General features: G+C 37.5%; 2 protein-coding genes across 5 annotated transcripts in view; both read left to right on the forward strand.

Moving 5' to 3' along the window:
- The first annotated feature begins 80 nt into the window (after positions 1 to 80).
- MARF1 (meiosis regulator and mRNA stability factor 1) lies at positions 81 to 26,280 on the forward strand. Of its 4 annotated transcripts, none has more exons than XM_062635258.1 (27): positions 83 to 213; positions 1,491 to 1,698; positions 3,282 to 3,935; positions 4,877 to 5,045; positions 6,084 to 6,310; positions 7,212 to 7,329; positions 8,098 to 8,270; positions 9,034 to 9,468; positions 9,993 to 10,162; positions 10,266 to 10,427; positions 11,119 to 11,308; positions 12,016 to 12,194; positions 13,095 to 13,175; positions 13,455 to 13,691; positions 14,477 to 14,596; positions 14,938 to 15,113; positions 15,341 to 15,561; positions 16,263 to 16,405; positions 17,806 to 17,939; positions 18,470 to 18,672; positions 19,155 to 19,382; positions 20,153 to 20,383; positions 20,483 to 20,695; positions 21,473 to 21,533; positions 21,624 to 21,764; positions 22,772 to 22,942; positions 23,477 to 26,280. In XM_062635258.1, the coding sequence occupies exons 2-27, from the start codon at positions 1,552 to 1,554 to the stop codon at positions 23,707 to 23,709; spliced, it is 5,217 nt and encodes a 1,738-aa protein (XP_062491242.1). In that variant the 5' UTR covers positions 83 to 213; positions 1,491 to 1,551; the 3' UTR covers positions 23,710 to 26,280. The 4 variants fall into 4 exon arrangements, with proteins under 4 accessions (XP_062491273.1, XP_062491242.1, XP_062491263.1 ...); XM_062635279.1 differs by having other exon boundaries at positions 3,282 to 3,431; XM_062635268.1 differs by having other exon boundaries at positions 138 to 213; positions 1,494 to 1,698.
- A 392-nt stretch (positions 26,281 to 26,672) lies between these two features.
- The window catches only part of PDXDC1 (pyridoxal dependent decarboxylase domain containing 1), a 102,640-nt gene continuing 102,237 nt past the window's right edge, over positions 26,673 to 27,075 (forward strand). The window contains exon 1 of the mRNA XM_062635309.1: positions 26,673 to 26,854. The gene's annotated coding sequence lies outside the window, so the exon portion shown is untranslated. The remainder of the gene's footprint in view (positions 26,855 to 27,075) is intronic.

Genomic DNA, 27,075 nt, shown 5'->3' on the forward strand with positions numbered 1-27,075 from the left:
CACACACGGCAGGTTTAAAACGCACGGCCCCTTCCGCGGCCTAGCCCGCTGCGTGCCAGCGAGGAGGGAGTAGAGCATCACGACAACCGCCTTTGCGGCAGCGGGCTGGTTTCCGGCGCTTGGTGTTGCTTGACGGCAGAAGGAGCTGAGAGGGAGGAAGGAGGACAACAAAGGGCCGTGGCGGGCCGTGGCGGTGTGCGAGGGGCGGCTCAGGTGAGGCGCAGCGAGCGGGAGCAGGGCACGGATAAGGCGGGCCCGCGGCTGCCTCCGCTGCCCTGCGGCGGTGGGGAGGCCCCGGGCGGGACCCCGCGGCCGGGCTCGTGGGGGCGGGGCCCGCTCCCCTTGCAGACAGCAGCCTGGTCCCCGGGCGGAGCTGCACTACGGGCCGCGCTCGGCGGAGCTCCGCGGGCGGGAGCGGCCATTCGTCCGGCAGCACCTCCAAGTGTGTTAGGACTGTTTGTCTGGATGGGGGAGGGTCGGGCCTCGATGTCGCCTCCCCCGGGCTGCGGGCCCGGCCGAGCTGGAGGCACCGGGGCAGCGGCGAGCCGCAGAGGACAGAACGTGGACGTGTGTGGTGCACGCAACTGCTAAATGGTTTCAGTTTCCTTTTTAATTCATGAACGAATTGGTGCTACCAGACATTTTTTAAAGTAACTTGCTCCAGAGCTGTAGAACTTGATTAACTTAGTTTTTTGTTCAGCATAATTCTGGGTACTTTGGGTTCCTGCGTATAGATGTTTTTTTCTTAAAAAGTCGAACTTATTTTGTGGTTAGAAATAACACAGGGGCAAGTGTACTGCTCTTTAACCCATATAGAATTAATGCAAAAAAATCTGAAGGAGCATTTTTCTAATGTGTGCGATACATAATTGGAGGGTAAGAAGACTTAGTTTCTGATACTGTAGTTTTTGTGGTGGAGTGTGGCTGGGTCTTTTTGTGGTTCTGTAAAGCTAAATTGATGTGGTATGCTGTGGAGTAGCTTGAGAATTAGTGTAAGTATTTGTAAATAACTTTAATAATTTAAAGCTCTGTTTAAATACTAAATGCTGTGTGGCTAATACAGGTGTGTATATAGGTTTGTTAGCTAGTGGAAGGAGAAGGAATATGCAGTTAATTCTTTCAGGTGTGTTCAGTTGCACCTGTTTTGGATTTGCTGATGAGCTGTTCTTGAAAACCTACCTCCTGGCTTCTGTTTCTAGAAGAATGTGCTGAAAATTCAGGAAATTATTCATGTCAGCAGCAATGCATTTCTGGGACTCTAGGTAGTGCCACGGACTTAAACAGTGTTTTCCTCAGACTGTGTCACCTGTGTTGCAAGTCATGAGGAATATTCTTGTACTAGGGAGTAGTCAAACCATATTCCATATGCATAATTAAATTTAACATAAATAATGCAAGTTCAGTGATCTAGCAGTAGTGGAATTCATAAGAGAATTTGTTTTCTGTCTTACCTGAATGGTTATTTAAAGAATGTATTTTTTTTTTTTTAGCAGGTAGGAAGAATGAAAGGAAGGGGGGATGAAAGAATGTTGAACCTTTTTATTTGGCTGTATGATGGAAGGAAATAGGACAGAGAACCTCTGCAACAGATCGTTCGGATGGCTTCAGCGACAAGAGAATGATGCAAAACCATGGCTCTGGAAACTTTCTGATTGCTTTTCTGCTGCTGAGAAGTCTTTGCCTTGCAGTGCAAGAACGGTAATTCGTTGCTTTACTAAAGGCACAGTCAGTATCCTGGCGTAGAGCAGTATAACTAACTGCAGTCTTACTGCTGACTAAAGGGGGCAAGTGGAGAGGGGTGAAAGAGGAGACAGCAGTTACCACATTAAATACAAAATCTGCCTGGGAATTTAAGGTCTCTAGTGGTGGTCACTGCTCTCATCTGTGTTGGTGAAAGCAGGCAAATTGCTTTGCTTGACAGGCTCTACTCTTTACAGCTCTGTAATGGTACAACTCACTGCTTAAAAGGTCTGTAAGGCAGCTTCTTGAAAGCTCTGTGAAGTTACTGCTGGAGAGCAGGGTAGGGACTAGTCTTCATTCTTACAGATTCTTACCAGTTTGGAGGCAAACTTAGAAGCTTCTGACTTATTTAGTAGTTATAGCAATTGTGGATGCTGTTCTTCATGAATGTCTAATTTTCCCTTGTTTCCATTTCTTTAAATGTTGTTCCATAACTGTATATAGTTCTGTACCTTGGAGATACAGAGTGCTAAGGAATAAAAGGAGTAATAGAAAACAGTGAATTATTTGAGCAGGCAAGCTCCAGGTGTTAATTAACACCCATTCATTGTGTTAATCTGACTTTCAGTAAAAGACATGGGAGAAACAGATAAGCACATGTCCTGTTGTGTTGCTATTCTCGTGTATTGGGCTGGGAAGGCAGCTGCCATAAATTCTGGAATTTAACATCTAAGCAAGTTCGGACAGATTTTTGGCAGAGTATATCTTAAGATGTGGCATCAGGTAGAGAGGGGTGGTGTTGAAGTCGGGTAATCAGTTATTCATTACTGTGCAGTAGGAAAAGCATTAAATTCAATTTGGAAAGTGAAAGTTGTTCAAAAGTACTGGCCTAAAGCTCTGGAGCAGTGAGTTGTGTGCAGATTAGCTCTACTGACCTTGTCTGTTCAGGTGCTTCTCATAACTTTGTTTAGTCTTCACTGCTGCCATTTAAAAAAAAAACCACCCTGTATGTCTGTGTGTGCCTTTATGTCTGTACATCTTGATATCTTAAATAAGAGTAGGCAAAAAGTACTTACATAGTTGTTGTGAAAATTTAGTGTTCTCTGTCCTATGTTAGTTTATCTAATTGATAGAATTTCTAATATTTTGAAGTCTTAGTCTTTTAATGCATTACTTCTAAAACTCTAATACAATATTAAGGCCATCATTGACACATAAATTTTTTTTTTATGTACCTCCACACGGCGGTGGTTTTGTGTTGTGTTTTTTTTTTTTTTCCAGTGCATCCATCGGTTGCAGAATATCTCTCAGCCTTGGCCTAACACTGCTTTTCAAATTCTGGTTTACAGACTCATTGCTATTTGTTTTGTAGCTTTTTGTTGCTTTGAAAATCCACTGATACCAATATAGATCATGCTGGCACACATAACTGGCATGTTTCTTTTAATATCTTATATGTTCAGACAGTTAATAATAATCATGAAGGTAGTACTTTTCAAAATCTGTTATTAATGAAATTGTAACAGTCTAAAAATATGCTTGTTTATATTACAAGGTTATGTTTTAATTCATCTGAATGTAACTGAGCTTTCAATTTCCAGAAGGATTACATGGAGAACAAGACAGCTGCTATAGAATTGAAGGATGCTTCATTGCCTCATAATGCTGGCTCTAAACTGTTTCCAGCAGTTCCGCTTCCTGATGTTCATCCTCTCCAGCAACAGCAAATACAGCTTTCACCTGGCCCAAAAGTAAGCTGCTGTGCTCATGGCTCTGACTCTTCTTGTACTCCGCAAATGCGTTGTGTTGGTGGTGGTAACTTGATTCATCCTGGCACAATATTAGACTCAAAAAGCACTGGGACGATTACTTGTCAGGTAGGGTCAGGATTTGCTTATCAGTCTGCATCTTCACTGAAAACTCCTCCAGCTAGAAGCATTGCAAGTGAGTTCCCAGGCATGTGCATAGAAAACAGTGTATCTTCCTGTCAACATCTTTCCTGTTGTGGAAAACTCCATTTCCAGTCCTGTCATGGTAACGTGCACAAACTGCATCAGTATCCAGCCCTTCAGAGCTGCACATCTTCTGGCTATTTTCCTTGTTCTGAATTCACAAGTGGGGCTGCAGGCCACTTGGATGAGCATATTGCACAGTCGGAGCTAACATCACGTGTGTACGCCAATCCTTTGCACCTAAACATGGCACCTTCGGTTTGTTTAAAGGGCTCTCACTACTGCAGTGACTGCTTGAGCAAGGTTTGTACCCATCACATTTCTCATTCATTGTGGTATATGTCAAATGGTGAAATAATGTTACTTGAGCAAAACACCAGTTTCAACAGGTTGCAGCTTGCATCTTCCCAGTTGGTGATGCACAGTCCAAACATACCAGGTATCCTTCTGAAGCTCATATCTCTTCTGAGGTAACCTTCAGTTTGATAGGAAGACTAAAGAGGCTACCACCGTGTTTTAACTTACGGGAGATCCTTTAATGTATTCAAGCAGAGTTTTGTGTGGATTTGAAAGACAGTTACCTCTTCTTTACAGTTCCAATTAAAATGTTGCATAGTAGTGACTCTTGAGAGCAAGCTAACAACAGTTAATATGTACCCATGGGCAGCTGGTCAATAAAGATCCGTTTGTAACTCACGTGAAATGTCTGATGCTGTAAGGATATTCTAGTTTTGGTTTTATAAGTCTTATATGGTACACTTTAGAACTGATTCCTACCACAATTCAAGCATAATTTTAGTTTCAAGTGAAATAATATACTTTGCAAGATGTTACTTAAACTTCCAAATTTATGTTTCCCCTATGAAAGTGAAATGTTTTCATTTCAGTAAGCTAAATAGTGAATTAATTATGTTTGTGATTATGACCACTACTTGGGGGGAGAGAGAGATAATTCAACCTTGTGCTCTTCACTGTGGTGATTTCATGTGCTAGGTGATGGAACCTCTTGATGTGCTGAGTTTAACAGAATCTTGCCTTGCATTTGGAAATCTAGAACTAAGTATGCTAGGACAGACTCTAGGATAGAAGCTTCCTTCATGCAGTGATATTCTTAATTAACTTTTTAGAGTGTATCTGAACTTCGGTTTGTTGCAGAAGGGAAACTTGAGTGTTTCTGGCATGGAACACTATGTGTTAATATTGTGTACTAAATGAGCATGTATTTTGAAAAATTGTCCCAACAGCCAACCAGAAACAGCCTAGTTGATGCTGCTAAAATCTGGCCAAATATTCCTCCTCCAAATGCACAGACTGCACCTGTTCCAATATGTAATGGCTGTGGAACCAAAGGAACAGGAAATGAGAAGAGTTTGCTTCTGGCAAGCAGCCTTGGAAAATCACCACAGAAATATGGTAAACCACATTTGTTTGAAATTTCACTTAGTGAATGTCCTCCTTGAATACCACTGTACATGAAGAGTTCTCTTAAATTGCACTGTTCTCTGGCACCATCTGTAAAGTCATAGAAGATTAAACAATAAAAATACACCTTGTTTCTGTTTTGCAAAGTCATAACTTGGATTGATCTGTTTTGACTAAAGAAGTGGTAAATGCTCCATCCCTGGCAGCATTCAAGGCCAAGTGGGAGAGAGCCTTGGGCAGCATGGTCTAGTGTGAGGTGTCCCTCCCCATGGCTGGGAAGTTTGAACTAAATGATCTTAAAGTCTTTTCCAGCCCAAACCATTCTATGATTCTGTGACTGACTGTCCTGGGTTCAGCAGTAGCAGTCATTTTTCTCCTTCTTGGTAGCTGACTAGAGAACTTTCTGTATTGTTTGCATCAAGATTTGATTTCATTTTTATTTAAATTTTTTATTACATTTTTTAACATTTTAAGAACTAGGGAAATAAATCCTAACAACTTGGAAGCTATTTTGTTCTGGTGGTGTACAAGGAAATTATCTTCAGCCATATTTGAAAAGCATATTCTTAGTCTGTAGTGTCACTTTCTAAGCAGTACAGGCATGATGTTTATAATTACAAGATAGCTTTTTTCTGTGCTCTTGAGAGAGCAGTATTGTGCGAAATAAGTACATGGTATTTCTAAAGTGTTAATACTGATTCAGTTACAGAATCATAGCTAGTATGAAAGTTAAAGTATGGAAGAATAAGAACTTGGATAACTTTACTAGCATTTTACCACCCTATATAAGTGTCTTTACAAAATGCAATTCCAGTGAATCTTGTGAAAGTAACTAGTCAGCATATACCCATGCAATTTCTGTTTAAGACTTGTTTCTGAAATTCCTTAAGAAAATAGAACTGAACTTGCATTCCTGGGCAGGTTGTTCTGTGAAATGTAAAGCTTTCTGTGTGCAAAGTTTGTAGGATGCTAAGTTCAACATTTTTGGCTTTTGAGATTAAAGTGGTCTGTGTTGTTAAACCTGTACAGGATCTCCGGAAGTTGCAATAACAGGCCAAGTTCTGGAAAACTTGCCCCCCATTGGAGTCTTCTGGGATATTGAAAACTGCTCAGTTCCCACTGGCCGTTCAGCTATAGCAGTTGTACAGAGGATTCGTGAAAAGTTTTTTAAAGGTCACAGAGAGGCAGAATTCATCTGTGTGTGTGACATTAGTAAAGAAAATAAAGAAGTTATTCAGGAGCTGAACAACTGCCAGGTATCAAAACAGCATCTAATTGGTGTTCTTGCTTGAGGTTGTGTACTGAGTGTTCTAATAGTGATTCCTGTTCACTAAAGCTTTGTTAGCTTCCATGGCTTTTAGTGCACGAGCTTATTATTATTAGTTTATGGGTGGGGGGTCTTTAATGCTGAACTCTCCTGATGTGATACTTTTTAAGAAACTGCATTCCATTGTGCAGATGACAATTTTAGCTTTAGTTTTAGTGTTCACAGAGGATTTTGATTTCATCCAGTAGTAAGTGATGGTGGTGTTTTTAGTGTTAGCCTTCCAATCTGCAACTGAATAGTTAACCTAAAAGCGCTATGGTTCTGAGAACTTGACTTTTTTTTTTACTTAGTACTACATTGATTAGTGAGGATATTTGTAAATTAGTAGTATTGGTTGAGGCACCTTTAACACTACATATTTTTCCATCAAGGTACTTTGTTTCGTGGTATTTTTTTTTTTTAACTTTCTGTCCAAGTTTGTAAGTCAGAACTCCTTTCACATCCTCTAAATTGCAGATAACAAGTTGAAAGTTTTATCTGCTTGTGTGAGTTGAAAAGAATTGGTAGCAAGTATTTGCCATGTTTGTCACCTCTCTATTCAAATGAGAGTTTGTGGAATGTTTTTAAGGTACGTAAACTGTGATCTTTAACACAAAACAGTAATGTCATTCCTAAGGCATTGCTGAACAACCAGGGTTGAAGTTCACTGATCATTGGAACAGTTTGAGATACATACATGTTATATTTCATGCATGTGTGTATCAGTTTATCTAAATAAAAGATGCATTTGAAAGCTTATACTTACATTAATAAGAAACGCCACAACTAAATTTAAGTAAGCACAGTTCACATTCAAGCTTTTTTAGAGCATATCTATGTGTTTCCCATAGGTGACTGTTGCACACATCAATGCTACAGCAAAGAACGCTGCTGATGACAAACTCAGACAGAGTCTTAGGAGATTTGCTGATACACACACTGCACCTGCCACTGTGGTTCTTGTGTCAAGTAAGTGTCTGTGGTGCTCATCTACAGTGCAGAATTCAGTTCTTCTCCTTAGTCATACTTTTGCATATGACACTATTCTGCTTTCTAGGGGTTGTGTTTAGAATCAGCTTTAACTAAATCACTTAAGAATTTATTAATAATGTCAGTGGCAGTAAGAGAAAAGTAGGGACGGTAAGATGAGAACTTGGCTTAGTTCAGTCAGCTCTGGAGTCTGATGCCTTGTTGAGTGTTGGTAGGTATGTGTGTAAATACTGCCTCAAGTTTAGACAGCTTCAGCAGGAAGCTAATAAAGTAAAACTCCTTGAGTCTTCCATGTGGTAATCTGTAAGAATGCTTTGAGCAAAATGCGTTTGATTTAGTTTTTATTCTTGTAGCAGTACACTGTACAGTTGCATATGCAAGCCACTCAATTGTTTAATTGCTGTTTGTTGCTTTGGGCTTCTCCCTAAAGTTAAACAAATGTTGTCTCCAAGTATACAGTGCCAGTCAAGTGCCTTCCTGGTAAATAGCTAAAGTTGCTTTTAAAAGGAAGCCTTTGTCTGAGACTGAATGCTAACTGTTCATTTATATCTACTGAGAAGCCTTGTAGCTGTTGGTGCTTTTTCACTGGAAATGTTCAGTGGTAAATAGAACTCAGTAAGTGAGACCTGGGGTTGTGCTTGTTTAATCTGGTTTGAATTTTGGGGTTGGTTTGGTTATTGTGGAGCGTTTTTTTTTTTAAGCTTTTTCATATATTTCCTTATTCTATTTTTCATTTTTTTTCTCCAGCGGATGTAAACTTTGCTTTAGAACTCAGTGACCTGAGACACAGACATGGCTTCAGGATAATTTTGGTACATAAAAACCAAGCTTCAGAAGCACTTTTACGTCATGCTCATGAGCTTGTTTGTTTTGAAGAATTCATTTCAGACTTGCCACCAAGGTTACCGCTGAAAGTGCCGGTAAGGGTTTCTAATCCTTAATGCAACAGATGTTTCACAGTGTCAACTTCCTTTCTCCTCCTACCCCTCCCCCAGTCTAGGGAGAGAACAGGCTGAAGTTACATGGACTTTCTTATGGTAGGACATGTCTGCTGCATATTTGACTATTGTCTGTATTTTGGTTACTACCATGTATGCTTTCTGCTCTAAGACTGAAAGAATGAAATAATGAGAAGTAATTAACTAAAGTAAAATTGCAAAGTCACATTCTTACCACTCAATAATCTATCAGATAATGCATCTTGGATGCCTTTCTCTGGCAGAAAGGGTAAGAACTTAGTTGTGCATTAAGACAGCTCTGTAATGCTTTCTTAACAAAGAATGACTGTCTTATTGTGTTCTTGGGTTTTTTCTGTCTTTTGATGATTCAGTCTGGAGTTCTGTGTTGTCTTTGCGCAGCACTCACAGCCTTTTCTTTCTCTGAAATAACTTCCTGAACTATGTGTTCACATGCACATGTAGAATATGTAGAATTCTTCGATCACAAACAGTGATGCTCTTTCCTGGAGAATTGATCAGGCGTTGATCTGTTGACTTCAAGTTCTATTGGAGATAGAGATTTAGTATAAGAGTTTTCCAAACAAACTGAATGCTGCAATAAGAATGACTTGGAGGAAGGAACGAGTGGGGGTGAGGGTATCACCAGAATCAATGTAAAAATACTGGGTTTGAACAAGAGGGTATTCTGAGGTAATCAAACTAAAATCTTGCTCTCTTTAAACAGGCATGCCATACACTATTATATGTTTATAATCTGCCAGCAAACAGAGACAGCAAAAGTGTGAGTAATAGACTTAGGCGCTTGTCAGACAACTGTGGCGGGAAGGTGCTGAGCATTTCTGGAAGCAGTGCAATTCTCCGTTTTTTAAATCAAGAAAGTGCTGAACGGGCTCAGAAACGAATGGAAAATGAAGACGTATTTGGTAACAGGATTGTAGTGTCTTTTACTCCCAAAAACAAAGAAGTTAATGAAACAAAAAGTTCCGGCTTTGTTGGAACTGAAAAGGTGAAGTCTCCCAAAAAAGTTAACAAGAACACAAAGCTGTGCCTCCTCAACAAAGACTCGAGTGATCAGTCTGCTGGTACCAAAGGCTCTGCTGGAAGAGGTTTCCAGATTCATGGATCCGTCACCAAACCCACAAATGTTAAAAGTTTACAGGTATTGTTTTACCTTGTTTAGTTCTTTTCCTCATGTTCTGAGGTTTACTTTTATTACACCTTTATTGTGAACTTGTCAGTTCAGTTTAATAAGTAACTGATGTATAGTGACATTCCCGAATGAGAGTTGTATTTAGCTGCTTGGAAAACAAAGTGAATTTGAAAGTCTTTTTTTTTCCCCCGTCTATCACCTTTTCTCAATTTGGCAATACTGCTGGTACTAATTGAGTCTCTAATCCTAGGCCAGCTTTGACTTTTGTGTTGGTGTTGAATGTAACATATAGAGGGATCCACTTTGCTAGTTTTAAGGAAAACTAAGGTAGATCTACAGTATAGCAAAAATACTTCAACTAGGTGATGGTTTATGGTTTTTGTTACAGAAAATCAAATATTCTTGCTTAAGAAGTGCCAATGAAAATGTGGTTGAAGAAAAGAATGTCAGTTAACTAAGGTTCCATCACAAGGAAAGCCTCTGTTAAGGAATGTCTGGTGCTTTTATGTTGACCTTTCATCTGTTTCATACAGGAGCTGTGCCACCTTGAATCAAAGACCATAAGTAGAAATACAGAAAACCAACAAGAACATTTAAGAGAACAAATTCCTTCTCCTCAGAGTAATTCTAATGCAGTGACTCCTGTCTCTCTGGCAACCAAAAAAAGTGGAATGGGAGAAACATCCTGTAAAAGCAGCCAGAAGTATGTTTAAAAAGACATCAGTGTTTAATTTGGTTTTGTACTTTTGTTTAATGTGAATTCTGCAATATAATGTGTTTTCTTTTTCTTATATGTTTGTAAATAGAAAAGAGACCTCCGCTTCCAGGAGCGTTACCAATTCTCCTATAGATAAAAAAGATAAAGATGAAACTGTATTTCAGGTCAGCTATCCCTCTGCTTTCAGTAAGTTGACAGCCTCAAGACAGCTCAGTCCTTTACTGATGTCTCAGAGTTGCTGGTCATCTCGGTAAGTGTCTGTCTTATTTGGGAGGTGAAGTGAGACTTCATCAGTATATATATGTTTATTATTGCTGCATATGGAGTTGTGTATGCTGAACACAGTAATACTAATTTATGTGGAGGCAAAAGGAAGCTGATGGTGCTGTGTGATAGCTGACAGAGGGTAGAAGTAAATATAAGATGGGGTGAACTCTCTTTCAGAAACATTGTGTGACAAATGTAAAAAAAAAAAACCCAAACAAAAACAAAAAACCTCAAAAAAATTCAGAGGTATTACAGATGTTTTCCTTGGCTTAATTTCAGCGCTTTTGACATTCCCGGCAGATATTTATCTGGGCCTGTTAAGTTCTTCTAGACTTAAATACCTAACTGTTGCCAATTATTAATATCATGTGAATGAGTTTGACTTATTTATGTCTTAGTAAGATAGTACAAGACTTAGTGCCAAGTATATTACTGAATTGGGTAACTTTGAGGTGTAGTATGAATGATTTTCCTTTCTGTCTGTAGGAAGTATTTGTTTTCTTACAGTGTTTTGCTTGTGGTGAAATTTGTTTTGCCCATGCATGTACTAGAAAATATGTTTAAAGAGCTGCTTGTGCACTTGACCTGTGTCTATTTTCTGAATAATTTTGTGATGTATATATCAGAGTTGTACAATACCTACCTTAGCTCATGAATATTTTTATTTTACCCAGGAGTATGTCTCCAAACCTTTCAAATAGATCATCTCCACTCACGTTTAATGTAGTAAATCATACTGGTGGTACAGACTGCTCTGAGCCCTTTGCAAATGGTGCAGACATTCAAGTCAGCAATATAGATTACAGATTGTCCAGAAAAGAGTTGCAGCAACATTTACAAGAAACTTTCTCAAGACATGGCAAGGTAAAAGCTAAAATACCTTTATTAAATCTGGTTTTTAGTGCTTTCTGTTTATGTGATTACAGGCATGTTTATGGTCTAGCTACGTCGAGTAGGTATGGAAATCTATTGAAACATGACTTTTAAACTTTGTAAAAAGGAGATATTGTCTTTTTCCTCTAAAGAGACCAGGTAATCATGTATACTAGGTTCTTAATTTGCATGTGGTCTTCATAGATTTGTTATTAAGTTTTATATATGAAATCAAGTGGTTTATTAGTCACGCAGAGACTTTTGCTTTAGCTGCTAAACATTTTTAAGCTGTAAGGCTGAATTCCTAATGTCAGCTTAAAAATATCAGTAAAAGCTGAGTTTGTTTTGAATTAGAAGTCATCAAAACAGACATGAAGAATGTGGATATGTAGAAAGCAGCTATGCAAAAAGACAGTTTCTGCAGCAGTCCTATTTGATCTGTAAATGACATTCTTCTGGCACAGTCTTCTATTCGGGAAGATGGTGCTTGTGTTAAAGGAATATCATGGCCTTGCCTTCACCAAGGCTTACTGTACTTGGTTCTTGTTTGCATTGCCCTGTTGGCCATGGTTCATCATACTGAGTTTCATTTTGCAGTATATTCGGCTCTTGGCCAAAACAAGTCTGTACTACCCTTGAGTGGCTTGCCTTGGATTAACATTCTGTGATAAATGTACAAGGTGTTATCTTCCTTTCAGGTAAAATCTATAGAGCTCAGTCCTCATACAGACTACCAGTTGAAGGCTATAGTTCAGATGGAAAGTCTGCGAGAAGCAATCAGTGCTGTCAACAGTCTTCACAGATACCAAATTGGTGGCAAAAGGATCCAGGTCTCATTAACAACAGGAGCTGCTAGTAAATCACTTGCTCTACTGAGGTAATAAGCACCATGGCATCTTAATTGTTCTAGCATGTAGCTGAAAGATGATACAAAAGACTGAGCAAAGCAATGATAAGGAAATAAATCTGTCTTATGATCCGATTAATATGTTAAATATAACTAGGCTAGTTTTCAGTTTAGCACTTGTACACTGTGCTTACATTTTCAGTTGCATCTGAAGAGACTAGATCTATGTTTAATAATTTAACAGTTTTACCAGTATTGTTTCATAATAGTGATATATCTTGATGACCATGTGCAGCTGAGTTAAGATTACACTTGGCTTCTTTCCTCCAAGAAAATGCATATGACTTGTCTCTTTGAGAATGGGGTGCACAGTTTAAATGCTATTGGTGTTTTTTGATTTCCATTTTCTATATGGAAGATGACAGAACTAGAGTGCTGATGCTTGTGAGAATATGAGCATTTTCTATTTAAACTTCCATACTGAAAGAAAGCATTAGGAAAAAGTTACCTTAACCTTTTCACAGAATGCTCCAGTGAAAATAGTGCTTGGAGTATAGAGTATTGCCATTGCATAATTTACAACTTTATTTCATTCTTGCCTTTTAGTTTATGTCTGTGACCAGGCTGATAACTTCTAATGCTGCAGCTTTAATGTTGCATTTTATAGATACTACAAATCTTACTGCTACCTATGAAAGATGCAGTTTCTTCAGAGACATTACCTAATGGATTAGCAGAAATCTTATTATTTGCACTCCCCTGATCTGAAGTGTCAGCCAGCTTTTGTGGTGCTGGGATGGAAGGGAATGTTTTTCCTTCCCCGTTACGTTTATAGTTCATAAAATTCATCTATAAATATTTCAACAATTTGGGCTGGAGACTAATACTAACAGATTAATTTGTGCTGATGTTACAAAACTTGTTTTGTAGCTCGGAAGCGATGTCCATTCTGCAGGATGCACCTGCTTGTTGTCTGCCTGTGTTCAAATTCACAGAAATCTATGAAAAAAAGTAAGGTTTTTTGTTTGTTGTGTTCTGTTTTGGAGTATTATGAGCTTTTTGTTTTTAGATAATGCATCATATTACTATCCAGAGGCAATTACTGTAATACTGGCCTTTCTGAGAAGGTTATGTTTTCATTGTTTTACTTCATTTCCTACGTTTGGGTGAATAGGTTTAGTTACCTTAATATTTTGCGTAGAATAGTTTCTAGTATAGTCCTGTTTCTTAAAAACAAAAAAAATATTGCAGTATTTGTTATTAATGTGTATTTCATGTTTTTTCTTTTAGATTTGGGCATAAGTTAGTTGTATCAGACTTATATAAGCTAACAGATACGGTGGCAATCCGTGACCAAGGAAGTGGGCGGCTGGTATGTCTTCTGCCCAGCAGCCAAGCCCGGCAGAGTCCCTTGGGATCTTCACAGTCACATGATGGTTCATCAGCAAACTGTAGTCCTATAATATTTGAAGAGTTGGAATATCATGAGCCTGTTTGTAAGCAGCATTGCCTGAATAAAGACTTTATGTAAGCTGTGTATAAAATACTATGAAATCTTACAAAGTATTTGAACAGCATTTAGCATTTCCAGGTATATTAAAGTTAAGGTATATATGTTCATATAGTGTGCTCCAGTCACTGTTTATGTGTTTACCAGACTAAATCAGGCAGAAAATAATGAGATGACACATTGAATTTTCTAGGTAGTCCTCATGAATCAGTCTTTTTGGGTAAGATTATTGTATACTAGAACAGCTGCCAAGATTGAATACTACTTAAGCAGAATCTGAAAGGTATGCTACCTTCCTCTAGTTTTATAGGAATGTTAAACATATTAGAGATTTCTATTAGCCTGAATTATGTTATTATGTAATTATAGTTGGAACTGACCATTTTTCTTTGTCCTCCAGCTACATTTAGTAAGTGACTCATATACCAGGTTGAAGATTTTCTAGTTTTTTGTTTTATTTGGCAGCAGGCAGGTTGTGCTACTAGAGCAGTCAAATGTTCACTGTTAACTGCCTGGTATGTGCTGCAAAAACTTAATTTGAAAATTTTAATCTAATGATGATAAAATGTGGTATTCTAGTGCTGTTTGTCTTCTGGAAGTTTGCTGTAGCTGTATTAATTTTTATGTTGAAGAAAAGATGGAGCTTGCTTGTGACTGTATATTAGTGGTACTGTCACTTAGTAGCAGTGTATTGACTGTATGTAGTTTAATGTTTATTATGAGTGTGTATGTGAGCACATGTATGCTGTGCTAAAGGGATGTGTAGAACGAGCATGTAAACTTTAACTTTTTTTTTTTACAGTGAGCGGGAGTTTGATCCAGATTCTTATAAAATTCCTTTTGTGATTCTGTCTCTGAAGACATTTGCTCCCCAAGTTCACAGTCTTCTACAGACACATGAGGGTACTGTGCCTTTACTAAGGTAAAGTGTTTTAATTTTGGCTTTAAGTATAAGGGTTGTAGGTTAAAGATTTAGAACTTTATTGCTGGCTGTTGTAATGCACTGAAACTACCTATTGTATAAAACCCCCAGTTCTTATGTAAGGTGGTAGCTTTTATAATAAATAAGTACCTATGAAATTACTACTTTTTAAATTTTTTTTGAGCAAAAAGACACGTGTTTAAAAGGTGCAGTTTATGAAGTTTTCTGTAATGTGCTAGTAAGCTGCTGAAGCTTTTTGCTTAGTAAGTGTCTCAACAGAATTAGGACAATTTTTAGCGATATTTTAGTGTATAATGGAAGCTTTTTTTTTTTTCCTGAAGTTTTCCTGATTGTTATATGTCAGAGTTCAGTGATCTTGAAATGGTATCAGAAGGCCAGGGTGGTGTTCCTTTAGAACATCTCATTACCTGTGTTCCTGGGGTTAACATTGCGACTGCCCAAAATGGAATTAAAGTTATTAAATGGATACATAACAAACCACCACCTCCTACTACAGGTAAATATTTCTGTTCAAAATTTTCTCTGAAATAATACTTGTACTTAAAAAAATTGAGTAGCATAAAGTAAACCTCTTGTACAATTTTTAAACTTCTTATAAAGAGAAACTTTTAGCTTGAATGTTCATTCTTGGATAGTTTGTTTTGTGTCATAAATTGCAGTGTTTAGTGGAAGAATATCAGTGAAAGGTTCAGTCATATGATTATTTTTTGTATTTTATTTTAGATCCTTGGCTTCTACGTTCTAAGAGCCCTGTAGGTAATCCACAACTTATTCAGTTCAGTAGAGAAGTGATAGATCTACTTAAAAGCCAACCGTCCTGCGTCATACCTGTCAGTAAATTCATCCCAACATACCATCATCACTTTGCAAAACAATGCCGTGTGTCTAACTATGGGTTTTCTAAACTAATGGAGCTGCTAGAAGCAGTGCCTCATGTACTGCAAGTGAGTTATATGGCACTGTTCCTTTTAACTTGGGGAATTGTATCTTCAACTATCTGAATTACTGGTTGGTATTGTGTAATAGGTGCTATGTCTAGTCTGTCTTGAAAGAGATGGTTAACTGAACCTGGGGTGTAATTGTTCTCTTTTTTTGAGATGTTAGTCTTACTGTTTTTATTGTCCCCACCCTTCCAAAACAGCTTTGTTCCAGAGGCTTAGATTAGATAAAGTTCAAACCCACTTTTAGCCTGTGGCTAGTGCTTGGGTAAAAGGTTTTAACTGTGCTGTTCACCATTGGAACAGAGCAGAGGCTGAGCGCTGGTCAGGTAGGCTGTGATGTGTAGCTTATGACTTGCAGGATTTCTGTGTGAAACAAGTCACGTGGCCTTGTGTTACAGGGAAAACACTACAGTCACATTAACTTTCTACTTTGAACAGCAGCTGGTTGCAGAATTTTAAAATAACCAGTAGAAATGTGCAGCAGTTGCAGTAGCACATCTGGGAAAGCACTTCTGCATTTCTTGATGCTATATGCCATAGTGCAGAAAACATGTGGCTTCATGAGGCTGTATTTCTAAACACTGTCTGTATTATGTCCTTTATTTCTAACCTACCTATACTATTTAGAACTAGCTTCTAAATATCTTGTAAAACAATTTACTGAGGATGCTAGATCCAAGTGATCAAATAAAATTTTCTTGCAGATTCTTGGTATGGGTTCCAAACGCTTGTTAACTCTAACACACAGAGCTCAAGTGAAGCGCTTTACTCAAGACTTACTGAAGCTTCTCAAATCCCAGGCCAGTAAACAAGTTATTGTAAGGGAATTCTTACAGGCTTATCACTGGTAAGTTATCTTTAATGAAACGGGAACAACTGTGAAAGGCATGACTTTATTATTTCCTTTAGTACTAGGTTTATTTAACTGTATTGGAGCTTGAAATGGGTTATTGTATTTCATTTCTCTTTTGAAGCCATGACTGTGAGGTTGGATTTAAGTGAGCAGGTCATGGCACAGTAGCATGAACAGTAAAAGGAAAATTTAGTGTTAGGCTTTCTTTAGAGGGGAAAAATAAAATAGTGATTGTCAGTAGACACTTACTACTTCAACTGGATTTAGTAATGACACAAAACAGAGGAGTAATGCCTATCTTACTATTGCCAGGAAGAATATTCTGTTCTAGTGTGATAAAAAATGTGGGTGGTGTGTGTTTTGGGGTTTGGGTGTTTAGATTTGTCCTTTTTTTTAGAACTGAGAACCATGCTTCCCTTAAGAATGTAGAAAGTAATACTGAAGGTGCTTTGAAACCATAGCATCTTAGTGCTACATGTGGTCTACCTTTGCATGTGTGCTGTGATGCTGCCTGTTCCAACACCCCTTTTTGGGAATGCACATTTCTACTTATATTTCCACTGTTGGCAAAAATATATTATTAGTTGTTTCTAAATCTGCTAAATCTGCATCTCCATTGTAGTCAGCTCTGGCTATTTCTTGAATAAGAATATATGTAAAGTGTTCTTGCTTGTCAGGTTCCTGTCAGGAATGTGGGGAGAGTAAAATACCTTTTCATATGCTTAATATGGTGCTTTCCAGGGAATGGTCTCTGCTTCCTGTTGAGACCTAAACTTATTTAAGAAGAGCATATGTCTAACTATTAAGCAAATACAGGCTGTTGGAAGTGTAGCCATATGGAGCTGTTTAACATAATTACGTTTTCTTAAATCACTTGTGTAATATTTTTCAAGCTCAGGTTTAAATATTATCACCATGAGTAGTTTGAGGTTTCCACTGGTTGATGCATACAGCTCTGTCTTCCAGCATCATGTGAACTATCAGTGTATTATCAGCTGCTTTACTGAAGGGTGACTGAGCATTGGAATAGGTTGCCCAGAGAGGTTGTGGAGTCTCCTTCTCTAGAGATAAAGATATAAATTGGATGCAATCCTGAGCTGTAAGTGATCCTATTTGAGCAGAGAAGTCAGATTAGTTGACCTCCAATGTTCCATTCAAACTTCAGCTGTTCTGATTTTTTTATCTTATTTTTATGGTTAGAATAGGTAGATAATTGGAATTAAGAATATTTTCCCCTGTTTCACATGTTAGCATTATTTTCAATATGAATATTCTGGGTTTTCTAGGACTTGAGGTGTATTCTTTCAATTTACATGTTAGCTTTTTTTATTTTTTTCTTTGGCCTGCACAGGATGCATTAATACTTGTGTTCTACAATTTTCTAAAACTTTCAGGTGTTTTTCTAAGGACTGGGATGTTACTGAGTATGGAGTGTGTGAACTAGCTGATATTATATCAGAAATTCCAGATACAACCATCTGTTTGTCACAGCAAGACAATGAAATGGTAATCTGTATTCCCAAAAGAGGTATGTCCATGTACGTTGTTTTTACTGTTGGTAAAGAAACTTTTGACTATTTCAAAAGTCTGCTAACTCAAGTATATGGCAGTGATTTGGATATTTTGATGTTGTGTTTCTACCTTCGTAACTAAGTTATGAACTTCTAGCAAATAAAGAATTTGCTGTTCTAGGAATGCTTGTAGTGGAACAGATACAAAAGCACGTATATGTGACATTTATGTGAAAGCACGTTTATGTGACAAAACACATAATATTATTACTTCTGCATGGGGTTAAACTTTCTGTGGTATGGTTAGAGAGTGGGTTATTTCCACATATTAAAAACCCACCAACGTATTTGGCTATTTAAGGTCTCCCAAAATGCTGATCATCTGATTATTTTGGACATCAAATGCATAAGCTTAGTCAAGGTCTTTGGTGGTAAAAGAAAATGACTTGGTATGCTGTAAATCAGTTGCCATATTTTTTTTATGGCATTCTGTTGCATTTTATAATTGTGTTGGTACACCGCTTTTGCCTTGTTTTTTTAATTTTAGAACGTACACAAGAAGAAATTGAAAGAACCAAGTGGTTTGCTAAAGAGGTGGTAGACTTACTGCGCCATCAACCCCATTTTCGAATGCCCTTCAATAAATTTATTCCTTCCTATCATCACCACTTTGGCCGCCAGTGTAAACTTGCTTACTATGGTTTTACAAAACTAGTTGAACTCTTTGAAGCCATACCAGAGGTCTTACAAGTAAGTTCCAAAATCTTAAGCTGTGCTAAAGCATTTTTCTGAGATCTATACAACTGTTTCAGCAGGGTTTATATTTCTCACGAACTTCGCTGTGAGTTATAAACTGTGCACCTGTAATGTTAGACAGCTGTATTGAAGAAAGTCTTTACAGCTATTTTAGTAAAACTTAGAGAACTTGAATTTGCTAGCAAACAGCTTGAATTTTACTAAGTTGTATTACGTTAACAGAACTCAGTGCACCAAAATTAGAGCTAACTTTAATGAAAGTTTTTAAACGTGCTTAATAAAAAAAGTTGATAACTAATGGCCTATGTTGTTAAATTTCAGAAATTAGATAGTTTTACTTGCAGTATACATATCTTTTGAAGTAGCTGAGCCCTGCTACATAGCAAATGATTGCCTGCAACCCCTGAATTTTAATTATACTATTTTCATCCAGATTAGGTAAATCACTTTAACAAAGAGTATTTTCTATTTTGTAGGTATTGGAATGTGGGGAGGAGAAAATTCTCACCCTTACAGAGGTGGAACAAGTCAAAGCAGTTTCTGCCCAGTTTGTTAAACTGCTGCGGTCTCAGAAGGACAACTGCCTCATGATGAGTGATGTACTGACAGAGTACCGCAAAACGTTTGGATACACACTGCGTCTTCATGACTATGATGTTAGCTCAGTTCCAGCTTTAATGCAAAAACTTTGCCATGTTGTAAAGGTAATGTTTTATCTTTGTAGTTTATCCCTCTAAAAGGTATGTGATGCTAAGGAATTACCTGCCTCAAATTACAGGTCTGTGTGCCTAGTATTTTACTCTCTGAACAATATTTCATTAAATTGGGGAAATCCCATAAGGGATTTTAAATATAGCTTCTATATTCCCATGATGTTCTCATAGTTCTTTTGTAACCTTTCAGCTCTCTTCAGGAAAACTCATGCTTGTTCAGCAATAAGTAGAAGATTGTATTATAGTACTTATTTTAACAGTAGAAATTGTTGTGGGTGTGGGTTTCTTTTTTCCATCAGACTTCTGTGTAAAAGCAATCATTTTCTATTAACCAAGTCTATAATGTTTTGTTTTAGTTTATATTCCTAACTTTTTTTTATCTATGGTTTGAGGCTTTGACTGTGAACGTAAATACATAGATGGTCTTGTATATCAGTGGAAAAGTTACATTGACTGGTTCAGTTGCTCCAGTTTAGCAGCTGGTGGTCAGGCTGGAGTTCAGTCAGGTCCAACTGGCTCGGAATGAAGAGTAAAATTGCGTCTGATCATGTGAATGAACTGCTACTCAGCTTTTGTACATTTAAAATATTTTTTTCTGTGTAATAAGCTTCTCTATCCTGTGTGCTTTTGGCTAGGGGGCTATCAGATGCTGGTATGTAATACCAGATACAGCTGTGCTCAAACAAAACCCAAGCTATGCAATTTATTTGTAAATTGGGTTCTTCCCTGTCCCTAATTTCATTCCCAGTTCATTTTTCTAGGTTGTTGACACAGAATCTGGCAAGCAAATTCAGTTGTTAAATAGAAAATCTCTGCGAACTCTCACTGCCCAATTGCTAGTCTTGTTGATGTCCTGGGATGAAACATCCTTTCTCTCTGTGGAGCAGCTCAAACAGCATTATGAAACAACCCATAGTACTTCGCTTAATCCATGTGAATATGGATATATGACCTTAACTGAACTCCTGAAGAGTCTGCCTTACTTGGTTGAGGTATGTAAGCTCTTCTTCTTTTCTGGTGTTTCATACTTTGGAAAGACATTGTGAATAGAAAATACAGAAGTATGCACTCTAATTCTCTTCTTCTAATAGGTTTTTACCAATGGTTCAGAAGAAGAATATGTGAAGCTTACAAATCTGTATGTGTTTGCAAAGAATGTGAGGTCCTTACTTCACACTTACCATTATCAGCAGATTTTTCTTCATGAATTCCCAGTAGCATATAGCAAATACACAGGAGAAGTGCTGCAACATCAAGCATATGGATGCAACAATTTAGAAGAGCTCTTGGGAGCAATTCCACAGGTGTGAAGATTTCCATCCTGGCCAATTGCATTGAGATTTATGCATGGAGTACATGCATACATGTACTGTTCTGCATAGTTACACCTTGGTGGTTTCCTGTAATTGGTGTGAATTACTGGAATCATTACCTTCTCTAAGGAGGCTTATAGCAATTGTATTTTTAATAGCTTCTTGAGAAATCTGGATTATGTTATAAGAAAAAATATTTTTTACATCTTTGCTCAAATTTTGCTTAAGAACTGTTCCTGGTGAGGCTGCAACACTCTTGGCATTGTCATCAATTGGGATAAATGATTTCTGTCTTAAATGAATGTCTATACAGTACTGAAGCATCATTTTGATCAGGGCAATAGTGTAGCCTGGTTTTAGGAATGAAAAGTTGGGACCTTGTCAGAAGTGCCACATAAAGGATTTGCTGTTCCATTTTCTTATCATCCACATGTCTAAAGTGCTCTGGGATAATTTTGTAACCAGGTTTGTGGCTAAAGTTTTCCTTTAATCTTTCCAGAGAGTGACAAAATAGAATTTTCTAACTCTGTGTTTAAACAGAGTTTTGTTATTAACTAGTACACTTTCTAGCCCAATAGTTTGCCTTTGGCATCAGTTATTTTGAGACAAAGCTTTTACTTATGTGGTGTAGTACAAATTAATAATGTGATACAGCTTATTTTTGAAATAGTGGCAGCACAAAACTAAATGGAAGGCAGTGAGTAAGCTGCTTTAGACTTTGAGATTAACCTGTGTGATGTTTAATTCTGCCTTTTTTTCTCTATATAGGTGGTTTGGATTAAAGGACATGGTCATAAGAGAATTGTGGTACTAAAGAATGATATGAAAAGTAAGCCATTTCAATTTTGAGCAATATCTTAGTTTCCATTTTTAAGATGTGACTTGAGTAAATGAACCAAATGAACTTGCCTTTTTGTAGCTTGTTTTAGCTCACCTAGTTTTACCCCTGTTGATCATGTGGATGATCATGGAAATCAACTTACTGACAATAATGAACAAATTATGGAGACGGCAGGATCCACTTCATCAATGGAACCACATCTAGGAGCACCTAGCAATGGTAATGCAAAATTGATTTATGTAAGAAATTTTTTCTTGAGGGAAATAAGCAGAATAATCAAAGCAGCATAGGGAAAGCTGTGTGATTCAGTCTGAGCTTCTGTAGAAATGCTTTATGGCTTGAAAGCTGTTGAACCTTCATCCAAAGTATAGAGTTAAGTATGTGTCCTCTCGGCAAGGGCATCTGTTCTTCTCAGCTGTCTGTTGTGTTTGTGTGTATATATGTAACTGCTAGAGTACCATTTGTAGTGTGAAGCTACTGAGCAGAGATGGTCAGCAGCAGCTTCTGCTAGAAATGTCTTTTATCCTGATGAGAATATATACTGCTTTTCTGTGGTGTTCTTATGTTGTTTTTATGGTGTCATTTGGAAGTAATGGCAGTCCTGTTGGTATAAATCCATCCCCAAATAAAAGTAACTGGGTAATGATGACCTCATAGATCATATCTTGCTGTGGTCTCTCTAATTCTTTTACTACCTGCAGGTTGTAGAACTTGTGGAATGGCTCTTGAGTTACTATTTCAGAAGTCTAGGCTTGTCCCTGTGAAGTGAAAATTAACTTTCAGCTTAATTTTCACATGTAAATGTGTTAGAAGGCACATAAATAGTGATAGGGTATTGATATGTCTGCAAGAGAGTAGTCTGGTAACTGGCCCTTTTCTGGTAAAGCCTCTTCCTGTAGGACTTGTTTCCTCAGCTCTCCTATTTATCAAGTTTAGCAAATACCAGGCCTTACTATAGGAGTAAAACAAGCAGATAAGCAACAGGTGTAACATGCTATTGCTTTGCTGATGCACTGTAATTAGTTAGATGCTCTCAATCCAGAAACATAACTCTTGAATGAATCTGAGGTAGGTTAGCATAAATTAATCTGATTTTAATATTTCAAATGAGGCACAGCTCTCATATTCTCAGAACTGCACCTGAAGACTTTACTTTTATCAGCTCTGAAACAGTGACACCTTTACAAGATACAGGTACTTTGAAAGATGTTCCCTTATTTTTGTAGCTTCTAATCAAACTGAGCAAGAACTTCTTTGCCTCACAAATACATCTCCCGTTGACCTTCTGTGTGAGCCAGTTCCTTCCTGCCTGCCATCCCCACAGCTGAGACCTGATCCAGTGGTTCTTGAGTCTGCAGATCTCATTCAGTTTGAGGAACGCCCTGCATCTCTGTCTGGTAAGAGTTTGCTTGCCTATGTTGTGTTACTTATGCATTTATAACTCGTACAATTTAGAAAGAGAACTATTTGTTTGATGCATTATTACATAAAGTTCCATTTAAATACATACATATGCATCTACATTGCACAGTGTGATGTTTTGGAAATGTAGGTGGCTTCTGTCAGAAACTGAGTACTGACTGTAAGCACCCTAGTTTGATACTCTGGGGTGAATTTCAAAGAGGTGTTACCCACCACTAAAATTGCATTTTGCCAACCTGTGGCAGCCTTTTTTACCTCGGTAGTTTCATAGTGCTTTTCTGACCACTGAGTGACTTGATGTGTGAGAATTAAATTCAGTCTTCTGGATGGTACCTCATGCAGACAGAGTCGGAAGCAGATACCCTGTCAGCTGCAGAGATGAACATGAAGTATCTTCTGGCTTCAGATCAAGCTGACAAGTTCTTTTAAAATATTTCATTGCCTATTACCAGAGTAATATTCTTTATTTTCAGTAACAGAACATCAATAAATTTTCTTATTTATTTTAGAGATAATGATTTTAACAGAAGAAGAAAAACGGAGAATTGTTACCACAGCCGAAGATAATCTGACCTCGGGATCCGTGGTACATAACACCACAGAGAATGCTTCAGTGCCTCCCTGTCACTCCTCTGAAACCCAACAAAACAAGGTAGTCATGGACAGCCCAGCCAAAAAGCAACACAAAAACAAGGTGAAATTGGCAGCAAACTTTTCACTTGCACCTGTAACCAAGCTTTAACTCTTCAGTGTGAAAAACACATACCTATGGACTCTGCACAAATAAAGCTTTTTGCTAGCCCTTACGTATTTTAATGAAAGGCCTAGAATTAATTTGTATTTAATGTATTCTGTGAAGATTTTGTTCCTTTTACACTGAACATAGCTATCAGCAGAGCAGATTTTTTTCTATTATTTTGAAAAAAATTGTGGTATTCATTAAATTATTCTTAAATTTTACAGTTTTTCATAAATGTGTGTTCAGTAAAAGCAGAATATTAATTCAAGTAAAATGGAACAGATTTTATTTTCTTGAAGCCTTGTTGGTGGTGTAATCATACATGTAGCATACTGTATTCTATAGGCTGTTGCTTACTGGTATTGTTTCAGACAGTATTAATAAAATGCATGATCTGTCTTTCAAAAGCCTCTTGAGAAATTCTAACTCGCTGACCTGAAATGACGAGAGTGAGGAGCTGACTGTCCTTCAGAAATTTGTTCTCTGACCTTTCAGATGACTTGTAACTGCTTTGGAAATTATTTGTCTAAAGATGTCTGTAGAAGATTATGTGGATTTTTTGTAAAACTTGTTTTAAGTGTTTTCTGTAGCTTTCAGTTCCGTTTAGGAGCTTTCTAGGACATTGGTGCTTTAAGCTTCCCTTTTTATATTTAGTTCCAGTCTGGCATGGATTTGGTTAAGGGAAAGACTGTCTTGGTGTCATGAGTTTAATACACACACATTTTATTGTGTCTAGAAATGAAGTTAGGAAGATTCTGATATTTCTGAAATATGCATTCAATGCATAAATCACAGATAATGAAGCAGTTCTTATTTACATGTTTCGTGATAGAAGGTATTGATGCTATTTCCACCTGTAAGGAAAGTTCTAACTACATGTGGAAATGCTAAGGTTGTTCTGCTTAACCTTGTTTTTTATTTTTTAAGCATGTTCAGTAAATGGGAAGCTTATTCTTTGATCTGTGCTCTCTTTAGTTGTGTCTGCTTTTATTCTAAAACTTGCTCCTAGCATTGGAAGCTTTTTTCAATTTGTGGTACCTTGTGCTGGCTTTTGAAAGGGAACAGCTTTGGAAGAGATGTTAAGTCAGTGGATGACCTTAACTCTAGTTAGTAGAAATATCCAGTGTATGAGACTTTATACCCATTCTGGGTAACAATGGCATTTACAATGGGGTTGTATTTGCCAGGCAGCAAATAAATTGCTTGTAGTATTGAAATAACCTATACTAGAGGCTTTCCGCTGGCCAACTGAATACTGTTTTAGGTGGATTCTATTGTAATATACAGGAGATGGAACATGGGCTCTAACTTCTCAGCCAGCAACAAGAAATGCCACTGAATAATGGCTATAGACAGAATTTTAGTAGTCAGATTTTGTTATAAAATCTTTTAAACTTAGCCAAGTATTATCAGTAGTGAACTTATAGCCATTGTGAATGCAGAGAAACACTTGAAAGTTTTTCTGAGCATTATGGCACAGTGTTTTGAGTCCTTTAATAAACCTCTACAGACATACTGCTATGGAAAGAGAAATTGAGAAGTAAGCTTTTTTGGACTTACTTTAATGAGTCAAATGCAGCAACATCTGCTTTCACCCTAAGTTTGATAAGGTTAACACTGATCAGTCTAGATTTTTGTTTCAGAAGAGCATGCACTGGAGAAAAGACCAACCTGAAATTACATTTTCATGACATGCAGCTACAAGTCATCTGGAATTCTAAAGAAAACCTTTTTCTTCAGAGGAAAATATGGTATTTGTCAGAGTGAGTGTGGTGGTTATACCGTTTATGGAGGTCAGCATAACTCTTCTGGATTCATGTGTGATTCTGATGAAATTGCTGTTTGAAAGTAATAGAATAATACTTTTTGAGAGTTGTGTTCATAGTGTAACAAAATAGCTAATTGAATTGCAATATATTTTTTTACCCAAAGGGTTAAATGAATGATGTGACTTAGGTTTAAAAGCATTGCATCCATGAAATTCTTTAATTTAACACTGAAATGTACTACTTCAGATTCATGTCTGTTTGAAAAAAGTCACTGAAGCCCTCAACTTATGCACTATCTTTTTCTTGGAATGGGAGGGAGAAGAAAGAATTCTTTTCTTAGCTGTCTACTTTGTTTGGACACTTTCTTTTGTGGCTCAAGTGCTGTTTCATGTGTTGGGACCAAACAGTTGTGTCAATAAAATTTTCAAGCAAGCATAACTCTTGTCCTTGTCTTAAAGACCTGCAAAAACCCTGTCCTAGAATCCTTAACTTGCTCTGACACTTTGAGTTTAATTACCCAGACAGAGCAGAGAGCTAAAATTTGGGATTTAGTATAAGACCAATTTTTACAATTCAGCTGCTAGCAGATGTACTCGGTATCTCTTCATGCAACATAACATTTAGGGTTTACTTTAGAAAGAAACTCTGCTATTTATCAGACTAAAGAGAGAAATGAAGAAAGGAGTGTAAATGGCACAGGTTTGAAGTACGGTGTTCTCCTGAGTTCTTGTTTCACTTTGAAATGTAAAAATTGATGTGAATAATGTCATATGGAGTGTTACTGTGCAATAAAGTTAACAAATCACTTTTGAGTTAGCCTTGTTTTCCAGCTTACTGAAGGTAGTAATTTTCCAGGAACAGGTCTGGCAGGCAGGTTTCTTTTGCAGCTTCACTAGAGTGCTTTGAACTTCAGAATAATTAAAAGGATCTGCAACTAAATTGGACTGTTCTCTTATCTCACAGCTTTGTGGACAAAAGTAAAGAGCTGATGAGCTGCTCCTGACTTTCTCTCTTGGTGGTCTTGTTACATACTCTCACTTAATGGAACTGTTAAGTGGAACAGTCTGCTAGAGTAAATGTCAGGCCTGCTGCAGGTGAGGGTTCACTTGACCTTGCAGAGTACTTGCTTTGTTCAGTAAATAGTTTTAAAGTAACTGCCTAAGCCTGTTTAACAGAAACCTCTCTGTAAATAGTGTAGTAAATACCACCCTTCTAGAGGAGGGGCAGGCAATTTGTAAGAACTTCCTCTAGTGTCTCAAGCAACAGCACAAACCATATAATCACCACTCTGTAATTTCATTCTTTCAGTAATTCTGGATGTTTTAAGCATGCATGAGTAAAATCCTTCATAGCACCTGGTATGTGATTACCTTCAAAAGGTGAGTTTGATTTTTGTTTTTCTTTTAAAATGTTTTTATCTGCTGCAGACATTCCCACTGCTTTCATTCTCATTTCATGTTAAGCCATTGTTTAAATTAAAAGTTTCAAGTCATGATGGGAACAAGTGGACTTTTTTTTAATTCTTAAATTAATTAATACAGCTTGTTTAGTCTGCCATAATGTAACAGGATAGAGTGTAATTACCTGGTGAAGTGTAGTT

Source organism: Pezoporus occidentalis, unplaced genomic scaffold (assembly GCF_034315485.1).
Source record: "Pezoporus occidentalis ecotype Australia unplaced genomic scaffold, CSIRO_AGI_Poc_V1 ctg113, whole genome shotgun sequence".
NCBI lineage: Eukaryota > Metazoa > Chordata > Aves > Psittaciformes > Psittacidae > Pezoporus > Pezoporus occidentalis.